General features: G+C 39.8%; 1 protein-coding gene across 2 annotated transcripts in view; it reads left to right on the forward strand.

Annotated features, from left to right (window-relative positions):
• Positions 1-13610, forward strand: part of CDH23 (cadherin related 23) — a 1761581-nt gene that overhangs the window by 221989 nt on the left and 1525982 nt on the right. For both annotated transcript variants that reach the window (XM_073574902.1, XM_073574903.1), the window contains exon 3: positions 5680-5760. In XM_073574902.1, the coding sequence (XP_073431003.1) occupies positions 5680-5760 (81 nt within the window). The remainder of the gene's footprint in view (positions 1-5679; positions 5761-13610) is intronic.

Genomic DNA, 13610 nt, shown 5'->3' on the forward strand with positions numbered 1-13610 from the left:
AGTGATCAGATATGGGGGGCAAAGGAAAGCTCCGAGTCAAGTATGACCCTAAGACAGCGGGCATGTTGCTGGGGAGTAATGGTGGAATCACACACAGAAATGGCAATGTTGGGTATAGAAGTAAGAAGGAGGACGTCATCGCTAGAAGATGGGAGGCGCCGGACCGGACCGAGACACCCACCGCACCGGACCACGCCCCCCGGTGAGTTTAATCTAACTCATTTTTCTTATCTTTCAGGTTACATCGGGGGCTTATCTACAGCATTACAGAATGCTGTAGATAAGCACCTGATGGCTGTGGCCGCATCTTAAGCCCCCGTTACACACTGCGATATCGCTAGCAATATCGCTGTAATGTCACCGATTTTGTGACGTTGCAGCGATATTGCTAGCGATATCGCTGCATGTGATACTTACCTCCGACTGGCTCCCCCACTGGTTATCGCTGATCACGTGAGAAGCTGCTGGACCATTCCTCATCGGTCACTTCCTGCGGCGCTTCCTGCTGTGGAGACAAGCGACGCGTGGAGCCGGGCGGGAGGATGCAGGATCGCCACGTCTAACAGGTAAGTAGCGATCCCCGTCCCCAGCGATGTCGCTGGTGAGATCTGCCTGAGTGGCAGCTCACTAGCGACCACTTAGTGATGTACCAGCGATCCTGACCGCATCATATCGCTAGTCGGGATCGCTGGTGCATCGCTAGGTGTAACGGTACCCTTATAGGCCAAAAATGAAGTGACAGATTCCCTTTAACATTGTTTTTTTGTACACAAAAATATATATTTTTTATAATGGCAGGATCTGATAGACTGAAAGATAGACAGAGAGCATTGTCAGGTCTCCTTGTTAGGGCAGAGTCAGACGGCTGTATTTCTCATGCGAGAATCGCATTGTAAACCTCGTACTGGTTGTGGGCTCTCCTGACCTGAGCTTGACAGCTGCATAGTAATCCATCACGTTGTCTTGCTTAAGTCAGGAGAAGTGGTGGGCCAGTCTGTGCAGTGTGATGCGATTCTCGCACGAGTTAGAGGGCTGTCTGACTCTGCCCTTAAAAAAGAAAATGTGTTGCAGGGGTATCAATAGACTGACTGATGGAGCAATCTTCCTATGTCAAACTTCTCATATGCCGCTGTCATTACTGACAGCAGAATCTGAGCCATTAAGGTGCAGAGATTGCAGGTAGGTTTGTCCCATCACATGCAGCAGGAGCTAGGCTGTACAAAGCAATAGGCTTCTGTTGCAGATGGCATAACTCTTGGGCCTGCAACACCACTATGACAAAACTTTATATCACATTGTGGAAAAGCACTTGCAATTTGGACTAACACTTAGATCATTTTTGGGAAGGGGTTATTGACTTGATGCTTGGATTTTATTCAATAAATATTGTACCTTTTAATACAGGGTCAAAACTGCTGATCTTCTTCCAGGAGCAGCTGTTTAATATTCAAACTAAGCAGAATGAGCAGAGAGTCTAAAATGGGATTGTTAAAACTTTTTCTAATGTAGCCCAGATAGATGAGAGCAATAATTGGACGTCACTAGACAGGTAAAGAAGATGAATGGGCCTCATTATTTGTAGTTAAAGTCTTTGGCAGAAATAAATTATTATTTATATATTATTTGTCTTATGAACGCTGTATAATATAAAAAGTAAGCACTAGGTCAATAAACCAAACCAATGATTCCAGCAGTTATATGAAGGATTGTGGAGTGATTAATTTACGTAGCCATTTTTGATCCAGAGGAATGCAAAACTCCTGAAGAAATTATAACCTAAAGTAGAAAACACAGAGAGTTTTGATACAGCAGTATGATCCAATACGTACAGCAGAAGCAGATGCCGCAAGATGGCAACAGAAAACAAAGCAGAGCTGGAACCACAGGAACCGATGAAGCAGAGTTGAAGTAAGGGCAACTAGAATAGCAGCAGTGGACAGTGATGAAGCAGAGTTGAGGTAGAGAAGCAAACAGGATAGACACATTCATTTGGAACATATGTTTTATCTTGAAACAGCAAATAAAAGTCAGAAGACGGATGAAGTGAGCTACATTTAACCAGAATAGATTTATAGGGTTAGCCAATACTCAGTTACTGCCAATTTTAGTAACCACAGCATTATCCCCATATTAGTATAAATCGAAAGTTATTGCCATATACTTCTAGTCATTTTTTTGAAATTCCATATTTCTGACTCCATCAAATAGAGAGATGCATATTTTTATTTTTTTATTTCTGTCCAAAGTTTAATTCTGAAGTCTGCCAATTTAACATTGGGAATCAAAAGGCACAGTGTTTGTGCACACATAAGAAGGAAACGTGTAGAAAACTCTAATTATTTCCTAATTTGTGTAAAGTTTGAGTCTGTCTTTTGGTTTGGTCGGCCCGGATTGATTATTCACTTCCATTTTATACCCATGATAAAAACTCCTTAGCCACTCCATATTTCAACATGAGTTGGTTTGATTTACAAAAGGATAAATAATCTGTTGCTAATTATTAAACTACAAGGTAATAATTTCCTGTGAAGCTTTGTCTGAGGATTTACTATATAGAAGAGTATAAAACCCCATAAGCTGCATTGTGTATAATCAGAGTCACTTATTCTCAAGTAGGCGGGATAATGACATTAGCTGTTAGTTCTTAATAGGCGGTTAGGAGAATTTCACAAAAAGATGTGAAAATGGGGAATGACTAGATATTGTTTTGTTCTGTAAATATGGCGTTGCATAACTGAGCAGAAAGAATCAAGAATGAAGCAAGGCAATTACTAGAGGATTTCATTGTGTGCAAGAAACAGAAGCCAAGACAAGGGCTGAGTAAGCAAAACGCATTCAACCGTGCCGAAATCTCCAGGTATTAATCATGAGTTAAAATAATAATTGTATTTTCCAGCAGTCGAACCTGCAAAGCGGTAATAGTCTGTGTTTCAGGTGTTGGGTATTGTCTTTTTTTTGTGCTGTAGGAAATGAGTATCAGAAAGTGGAAATAGAATCAAACTCCTTTTAACCCCATATGGTCATTGTTTCCCAGGTCAATGTTTCCTTTTATTGGTGAAACCTAGTCATTATGCAACTTTGCAATTGTCATACATTTCAGTTAATAACTTCTGGATTAAACTTGTTTGATACCTAAATCAATAATGTTTTTACTATGTTTAATTTGTATGTTTTGGTATGTATCTGTATTGTAATAATGCATAATCAGTGTGTCCTACATGTTGCCCGTCTTCCTGTCATCAAGTTAAAGGGAACCTGTCACCAGGATTAGCTGTTAACCTGCAGATATGGGGTTAATCTGCAGGTTAACAGCAATATGATGCTGTCTGGTGCCTGCATGCAGCCGAAGGCAGCAGAGAAATAATGGTCCATATTCTCTCCACCAGCCTTTGTTAATCAGTCATGGGGCGGCACCGGTTCAGGCACCACACTGAGTATACAGAGTGGCTGCTGTAACCGCGCCCCCTGCCCTGATTGACACTCTCTCTGCATTGGAGCTCAGCTGTCAGTCAGTGCCAGGGGAGAAGTTACAGTGTCCTCTCTGTATACTCAAAGTGGTGACTGAACCAGCACCTCCCCGCCACCCATGACCGAAACTGAATACTGGCGGGAAGAATAAAAATCATTTTCTCCCCACTGCATTTGGCTGCATGCAGGTGCTGGGCAGCATCATAACGCAGATATGCCGGTAATCTGTAGGTTAACAGTGTTATTTCTGGTGACAAGTTCCCTTTAAATGTACCTAATGAAGATAGAGGTAAAAAGAGTGTCTTAATTGGAGGAGTACAATAAGGAAGCAGATAATTGCTTAATGATGAATGGTGCAATTATAACTCACTACTAGCAAACAATGTCAGATAGGTGTTCATACAGGGCAAGATTTGTGAATGAAATGGTTGAATAGTGATCGTTACATCGTAACATCAAACATCGCACACTGTGTTCACACCAACAAATAATCTTTTGTAAAGGTGTGCTCAAAGTTCAAATCCCATAAGTGATACTGTTTATTTAGAATACATAATACTCAAAGTATTCAACATTTTTTTTTAATCTGGATATTTTGTGGCATGTATCAGTTTATGAAAATACTGTCTTGGACTGCTAGGGATTAGGGATAGGATTAAAAGGTTTGTCTATCAATATCAGGCATCGGGACTTTTGCGGTGATGTCATCAACTAGGTCAACTGGTGCTCTTGTGACATTAATGTGATGCCTGAACGCTGCAGCCCATTAGCAGACATTGAATGACTGAAGCGCATAATAAGGTAATGAGATGACTGGTGCACAAATTGCTGGAATAGGGCTTGTATGGGAGATATCTGAATTTATTTTTCAAGGCAAATACAGCATTTAAAAATGAGTTTTGAAAATTGCTGTCCAAAACACAACATTAATCATTTCAAATGTTTTAATTTAGGAAACAAAATACCCAAATAAAAAAAGGAATTTCCACCATTCTTACCCTTCAATTCCCATCACGAAAAACAAATTATATTATTTTCTTAGTAAAGTGTTATAATTGACCTAGCGTGGAGCTCTGAACCTTCAAATCTCTACTGTCTTTAAAATAAAGCTTGATTTAAAATAATATCCAAATAAGTGTTAAGTAATTAAAGATTATGGACACCTACTGCAGCTTTTATTTTCATTAATTGTATATATTTTGGCTAAATTCCTATGCGCTCCATAAACAGTATTAAAAGCCTCACTGTGTCACTGTATAAATCAGGCAGACAAATGAGCTGACACTAGCGGATCCATCCGTTCTGACGCCTGTAAGCCCGTGTTCCCTTTCTATCTTTCCTGAATTCACAAGTAGTGGGAAACTTCTTTAAAGGAAGTTGCAATTTTAAAGGGAATCTGTCACCTCATTTTCGGCTTATCAGATAAAAATATCATTGTATTGAGTTTTTTCTATACATTTCCCACCTAGTTTTGAATTCCCCTGACTCCCCATGTATCACACAAAAATACCTTTATTCTTTCACCCGCACTGTATGTAAATTAGCTGGGTGCTGTCCGATGGGCGGTATTTTTGCTCCTTCCCACCACCCCTTCTTGGCCGCTATACACAATTTTTCAGGTAATTTCCATAGTTCTTATCCATTTTTTGCACGTGCGCATTGCCATCTCCACTCACGCGTGTGCAGTATGCTTTGCCCGCAATGGGCAAAGCTGAAAAGCATTAGTGCACCTGCGCCGGTGACTTATGTCCCGGAACACAGAAATGGCAGCAAAATACTTCCGGGACATAGCACTTCTGGCGCATGTGAACTACTTTTTTCCTGAGCCACTTGTGTTGGTTGTAGAGTCCGTCTCATGCTACCACGAGTGTGAAAGCACAACCAACATTCAAAAGTGACCAAAACATCAGCCAGAAAGCATTGGTACTGAGATGTGGTCTGTGGTCCCCACCTGCAGAACCACTCCTTTATTGAGGGTGTCTTGATAATTGGCAATCATTTCCATCTGTTGTCTATTCCATTTGCACAACAGCATGTGAAAATGATTGTCAATCAGTGTTGCTTCCTAAGTAGACAGTTTGATTTCACAGAAGTTTGATTTACTTGGAGTTATACTGTGTTGTTTAAGTGTCCCCTTTATTTTTTTGAGCAGTGTGTATTTAAACTGTTTATCTTTTTTACTATTAACATATCTTGTTCTTTATTTCTCAGGTTTGGCTTACAACAGACTTCCATTTTTCTTAAACTACTTCTTTGATACATACTTGCTAATTAATGAAGACACTCCTGTTGGTAAGTTTACAATGATTTACTCCATGTATCCTAGTGCAGTTTCTGAGATAAACTGTGGTCAAAATGTTTTATGGATATGAGATGCTAAAATGTAATGACAATAACCCGGAGTTCATTAGAAATCCATTATGAACTATTCTGCTGACCACTGACATCAAGTTCTAAAAAAGGGATCAAAAATACTTACAATAACAGAAAAAGGCCATACTGTGTAATACAATAACAGCTTCAAATACCAGTCCTCAATGGTATTCTGATAAACGACAATGCCGTATAGTGGTGATTACCCTGGTGTGAAATGCTTTCATCAATGAAGCCATAATGTTACGTGTAGTGACCATACTACCTTGTAAGTGATGCCCACATTATTAGACCACATGTGGTAATGCTAATGTAGGGACTCGCATGTCTATGAGTTCAATCGATGAGGATTGCAAACCCTACAAAGATCTAAGCTATAACTAACACCTATATAAGCCTTATCTATGTGCCAATATACTACTAAACAGCGAATCCATCATAAATCTTGGGTTTCGCAGTGGCTGTTCATCAGTATACTGTATCCATGCTACCTTTCTTATCTAGTCATTACCATTCCAATCTGGGGTCTGAACCTGTCTTTGTATCGGTAGTATGGTGCCCTTCTACAGTTTTACCTCTATTTAGCAGCATCTTATATTTTTCTCCATGCCCAACCCATACAATACAACTAAGCTGTAATAGACATGGTTTTTGTTATGCTTTTATACTACAAGCAATATCACATAAAAGTAAGAAACACATGAAGCCAAACTATGACGTCAGCCAGCAGTTGATTCTGTTATTGGATTGACATATGGTATTTCTGATAGATCTTATACATAAAATATAAGGATATGCTCTTGTGTTCTGCCTGAAATAGGTGTCCACCTAATGGACTCTGGATTTAAAATTAGTCATTGCTGGTAAATCTAGTTATTGTCTGTGAAGAGGCAAGTAATTTTTTCATACATATGACATGGGTGTTTTTCATAAGTGCAACAATAATTCTAATCCAGGTGTGTACTTGGTGAGTTTTTCCTTTGATGCCAATGCATATTGCATATCCTCCTCCTGATCATGTGGTGTGCTGGTAACCTATGTCGACGCTGGGGGGCGCGGCATCACAACTACACACGTTGATTGATGCAGCCAGCACACGTATGCTATAGAAAGCTCCCGATTTAAGGTAATTAATTACATATTAATGCAGCTGCAGCTGACCATATGCCAAATGCAGCCCTTGATTACATCATGTGGTTGTCAGCTATTGAGCGATTTTTTGTTCAGCTGCTCTCTATCGTCCAATTTTGACTAGCTATATAAGATACCCTATCTAACATTTAGCCATGCCTCCTGACGAAGCTGTTTAGGGCGAAACGTACGTCGAGGTTGCTGGGTGGGACTCCTGCAGGGGCAACTACCTTTTGCTGTCGGCACCATGACTTCAGGTATAATACTTCACCCTCATTAGTGGGTATGCTTAGACAATTTATTTGGGCTGTTTGTTAGACATGTGTCTGGATTGATCATTAGCCATTCAGTGGTAGTGTTATTTATACTATTATTCTATTATTATTTTACAAGAACTATGCAGTCCAGACATATGTATATCTACTTATGACTAATACTGGTGCCTAAGGTTCTTTGTAACTGGAAGAGAGGTGGTATATGTAGACACTTATTTTGTTAAAGCACCTTCTATAATATATAGTCAGTTGCTGATTTATTTGAACCTTCAGCCATTTCTAGGTGTTCATCGTTCAGTGAGTCCCTCATGGGTTCTGTGATGAGGTTTCACGCTGTGTATCAATTCTCACATAAAAATATTTTTCTGTTATGACTTGTTATCACAGACATTGTCAGTATTTTACTAAATAAATTTTGTATTGAATTAAAAAATCTTTTATGGTGATCTCATTTCTATATAGTTATATCTATTTAATAGAATATGTGCTCACATTTTGGTTGTATGTGATTGGTTGCTATTGGCAGCCTGATAAATCCCCAGCCAACAGGAAGCCCTCCCCCCTGGCTGTATATATTAGCTCGCACATACACATAATAGACAGGTCATGTGACTGACAGCTGCCGTATTTCCTATATGGTATATTTGTTGCTCTTGTAGTTTGCTTGTTAATCAGATTTTTATTTTTGAAGGATAATACCAGACTTTTGTGTGTGTTTTAGGGCGAGTTTCATGTGTCAAGTTGTGTGTGTTGAGTTGTGTGTGGCGACATGCATGTAGCGACTTTTGTGAGATGAGTTTTGTGTGGCGACATGCGTGTAGCAACTTTTTGTGTGTCGAGTTGCATGTGACAGGTTAGCGTAGCAAGTTTTGCACATGGCGAGTTTTGTGCGTGGCGAGTTCTATGTGTGGTGCGTTTTGAGTATGTGCAAGTTTTGTGTGAGGCAACTTTTGCATGTGTTGCAACTTTTGTGCATGTGGCAATTTTTCACGTGTGCAAGTTTTGCATGTAGTGAGTTTTCCATGAGGTGAGTTTTGCACGTGTGGCGAGTTTTGCGTGAGCCTAGTTTTGATTGTGGCGAGTTTTGCATGTGGCGAATTTTGCACGTGGCGAGTTTTGAGTGGTGACTTTTGTGTTTTGACTTTTATGTGGCGAGGTTGGTGTATGTGTGGTGAAATGTGTGCTGAGGGTGGTATATGTGTTGAAGCACGTGTTAGTGTGTGGCGCATTTTGTGTGTGTGTTCATATCCCCGTGTGTGGTGAGTATCCCATGTCAGGGCTCAACCTTAGCAACTGTATAGTATATACTTTTTGGCGCCATCACTCTCATTCTTTAAGTCCCCCTTGTTCACATCTGGCAGCTGTCAATTTGCCTCCAGCACTTTTCCTTTCACTTTTTCCCATTATGTAGATAGGGGCAAAATTGTTTGGTGAATTGGAATGTGCGGGGTTAAAATTTCGCCTCACAACATAGCCTATGACGCTCTCGGGGTCCAGACGTGTGACTGTGCAAAATTTTGTGGCTGTAGCTGCGGCGGTGCAGATGCCAATCCCGGACATACATACACACACATACATTGAGCTTTATATATTAGATGTCATAAAGCCCCCAAAAGAAAAGTATTAGCAGATAATCCAAAAATCATCCAAAAAATCATCTACGTTGTCTGCGCAAAGATTTATGCAAACTGTGAATATTTAGTTGCATAACTACCATATAGACTATACTTGTAAAGTTTACCAAAATGGAGAAATTCACATTAGATGGGAAATGACTAGTCATTTGTTTTTTGACAATGAGAAAGATGCTGGTCCAGCACTGAAACACGTTAGTGCTAATAAAAACCCTATCTTAAGCTCCAAGGCTGTTCATTTCCCCGTTCAAACGTGAAACTCTCCATTATGATGTATACACATCTGGAGGATATCTACTACAGCCATGGGAGCAGCAGAAGATGTTCACGCTTAAGCAGGTGTTGTGTATTCACACACCACCAGGTAAGCGCAACCACCCTCTCAGTGGTGCTCTTTTTAAGCGATACTGTCCTATTGTGTGCATTTTGTCCCTTCTCTAGAGTTTTTCAATACTTGTAAAGTTGACTTACGTGGCACACAAATTAGTTAATTCATACATGCCCAACAGCCACAATAAGGGATACTTTATTTTGATGAGAACCTACACTATCAGATTTGTTTCCTGGGCCAAGGTCTGTAAATTTAAAGAGCAGGTAGGATCTCACGATGATTAGCCATGAACGGATGAGAGTAGTGCTCAGTGAAATATGGATGCATTCATTACTCCCAAATGTTTGCTAGAAAAGTACAAAATTGGCAAGTACCGACAAACACAATTAAATGTGAACAGATGTGAGGTCCTGCAACTGCAATATATACCAAAAAGGTATATGCTGTGGCTAGCAGACATAAACAAATCAGGCAAATTGTGCACTGGGCACCCCAATTTTAAGTGTGCCCACCGACCACAACATGGCATTGCTTTTTTTATGTTGTCCTATCAGTCTCTGGTTGTTTTTTTTATTAGTGTTGGATTCTACCTGCCCTTTAAATTTCTAAGCCTTGGCCCAGCAGAGTTTGATGTTGGTTCCCATGAACAAAGGCATGCCTTGTTGTGGCTGTTGGGCCCAAACGAATTGACCAATATAAGTACTAAGTTCATTAGCTTTATAAGTACAGTCTATAACAGTAATACCACTCAAAATATACATCAATGCAAAATGCCTGCTCCATTTCTGGGTTATTATTTGATTATTGATTTTATGCAAAATTGATGAATGCAGTGCAGCCACCAACAATTGACAGGACATTTTGTAGTGAAAGGGAGTATAAAACATTAGTTATTTCTTATGTTTCTTTTTCAAAGCAGTAGTGTTTGCTTGTGTATTTGTGTGTATGTATATATGCTGTAACTGTTTGTATATATAAACTATGTTTTTTTATGCTAAGGTTGCCAGCCTTGAAATTAAATGCATCTACAAAAACATTGAATAAAATAAATGTTAGCTGCATTCTATAGTTCTATTCTTGGGTAGAAAATTGCTATCCTTCTTGGCCTTAAGGTAGAAAAATTGCAGTCATCCTAAAAATCTCTGCGGTATGATTTATTCTTGTTTTTAAAACACAATATTGAGAAGCTTTCCTTTCCACCCCTGAGATAGAAAAGAAGGTCAAATTCACAAATTAATGTGTATGTGTTTCATCTTTACAGAATTGTCTTTATTTGACTGTTTCAAGTTAACCTCTTCGCGCTTAAAGGGAACCTGTCACCCCCCCTGGGCATTTGTAACTAAAAGAGCCACCTTCAGCAGCCCTAAGGGTGTATTCTGTGGTGTTTCTTCTATTTCTAACCCCCAGTAACGCCAAAATATTAACTTTTATAAAAAGGTCCTCATACCTGTTTTGCATCCCATAGGAATGGTGTGTCCCCCTGAAGCAGCCACCTCCCAGCCATCAATCATGTCTCTATAGCATCTGAGCCCCTGCTCTGCTATCTGTGCCCTGCCTCCCATAGCCATCCATCATGCCCCTGTGCTGCTGTCTGTGCCGCACCTCCTTCTGTCTCCTATGTTTGTGACTGCTCTGTGAAAACAGTTCTCAGGCATACGCAGTGCGCGCTGCCTGTGAACTGACATCAGGCGATCATGCCTGTGTGTTGTGGAGGTCCCAGATATTGCCCTATAGTGTGTGTTATGATGTATTCACACTGCGGGGCAGGATCTGGGGCCTTCACAACACGCAGGCATGATCGTCTGACGTCAGTTCACGGGCAGCGCGCACTGCGCATGCCCGAGAACTGTTTTCACAGAGCAGGCACCGGCATAGGAGAAAGAAGGAGGCACGGCACAGACGGCAGAGCAGGGGTATGATGGACGGCTATGGGAGGTGGGGCACAGATGGCAGAGCAGGGCATGATGGTTGGCTAAGGGAGGCGGGGCCCAGACGGCTGCACAGGGCATGATGGACAGCTATTGGAGGTGGGACCCAGATGCTACTGAGACATGATTGACGGCGGGGAGGCGGCTGCTTCACGAAGACATACCATTCCTATGGGACTCAATACAGGTATGAGGACCTACTCTATTTATAAAAGTTAATATTTCGGCATTACTGGGGGTCAGAAACGGAAGAGCCACCTTCACAGAATGCAGCTTTAGTGCTGCTGAAGGTGGCTCTTTTAGTTAAAAACGCCCGGAGGGGCGACAGGTTCCCTTTAACCTTACAGTGATGGGACGATGTATTATCTGTGCAGCGCCGTAAATGTGCAGAGTAGAGATGTCACAGTATGATTCAATGTATGCTAGTAATTTTGAGATTGTTTTTTCGTAACACATTGTACTATGTTAGTAGTAAATTTAGGTCAATATGTTTTGCGTTTATTTGTGTTAATATTGAAATTTTAATGAATATTTTGCAAAATTTGCAAATTTTCAAGCTTTCAATTTTTATACCCTTAAACCAGCTAATAATAGTAATAACAAAATTTCCCAAATGTCTACTTCACATCTGCATAATTATTTTGTTAGGATGCTAAGATGCTAAAGGGGTTAATGGTTTAACAGCAATTTCTCATTTTTAAAGAAATTTACAAAACCTGTTTCTTCAGGGAACTATTCAGATTTAAATCAACTTTGAGGGGCCTGTGTATTTGGTAACTTCCCAAAAGTGATACCATTTTAAAATCTGCACCTCTCATGTACTTCAAAACTGCTGTCAGGAAATATTTTAACCCTTCAAGTGTTACACAGGAATTAATGCAAAGAGGAATGCAAAAAAAAATACATATAAATTTTACCTCTAAAATGTTGCTTTGGCCCCATGTTTTTCACTTTTATAAGGGATAGCATGTGAAAATGGACGTCTAATTGTATTAACCAGTTTCTTCTGATCACGCTGATGCCCCATATGTGGTCAGAATCCTCGGTTTGGACAAACGGCATGGCTCAGAAGGGAATAAACACCATTTGAATCTCAGAACATAAATTTAGATAAGTGTGCCTAAGCAGCAAAAATTCCCAAGTGACTACATTGTGGAAACTACATCACCAAAGGATTTAATACAGGGATATAGTGAGAATTTTAAATCCACAGATACTACACATAATTTGATATCATAAGGTCATTATACTGAAAATTTTCATTTTTTTCGTGAAACTGTTACTTTAGCCCCAAATATTTTGGGTTTGCAAGAAGTAACATGAAAACATGGACCCCACAGTTTCTTACCGACTTTCTTATGAGTGTGGCCGATAGTCCACATGCAGCCAAAAAATTCTGTTTGGACGCATGGTAGAACTCGTAAAGGAAGAGACGACATTTGGTATTTGGAATGTAAATTTGGTTACAAAAGATTTCAGACACCATGCTTCATTTCAGAGCCCCTGAGGTACTAAAACAGCATAAACCCCCACAAGTGACCCTATTTTGGAAACTAAACCCATCAAGGAATTCATCTAGGGCTTTGCTGAGCATGATAAACCTATTAGGTACTTCACAAAACTGTTTAAAAGTGGATGTGAAAACGAAAATTATGTTTTTCTGCTGAAATGTTGTTTTAGCCACAAATTTAAAATTTTCACAATGAATAACAGGAGAAACCAGATCCCATAATTTGTTACAAAATTTCCCCTGGACGTGATGATACCCCACGTGGTCAAAAATTGCTATTTGCACACAAGGCAGGTCTCGACGAGGAAGGAAACCATTTTGATTTTTGCTGAGTAAATTATTTCTGTAATAAATTGTGAACACCATATCGCATATGCAGAGCCCCATGACATGCCAAACCAGCAGAATCACCCCACAAGTGACCCTAGTTTGGAAATTAGACCCCTCAAGGAATTCATCTAGTGATGTACTGAACATTTTTAACCTACAGTTGATTCATGAAACTTTACAACACTTACACACATGGTCAAAATTATTGGTACCCCTTGTTTGACAGAAAAAACCACCTCCTCCATGTTTATGCCCATTCAGACACATCCATTACATAGCAGGGGCACATTTATAAAATTATCTCAGCACAGGAACATTTTTGATCTAATTGTATATCTTACTTTTATTCCAATATCTATTGATTAAAATGTTTTTTGTTCTTGGGACAACCCTTTTAATAGCAAGAATTCTGGAACATATTTGCATATTTTCTTAGATATCTGATTTATACTGTTTCACTGTAATTCCTCTTAATAATTTGGGAATAAATTAACAACTGGGTGTGACATTGTTCAGTTGTGTCCAATCATAGCAGATTGTGTTAAAATTTGTAGGTCCACACCCTTTGACAAGGAGAATGCCAATTATCAGTCAATTCAGAAACCTCTTGCAGGAGTAACAAAGGAACAG

This window comes from Dendrobates tinctorius, unplaced genomic scaffold (assembly GCF_039654945.1).
Source record: "Dendrobates tinctorius isolate UK_male_01 unplaced genomic scaffold, ASM3965494v1 ptg000040l, whole genome shotgun sequence".
Classification (NCBI taxonomy): Eukaryota; Metazoa; Chordata; class Amphibia; order Anura; family Dendrobatidae; genus Dendrobates; species Dendrobates tinctorius.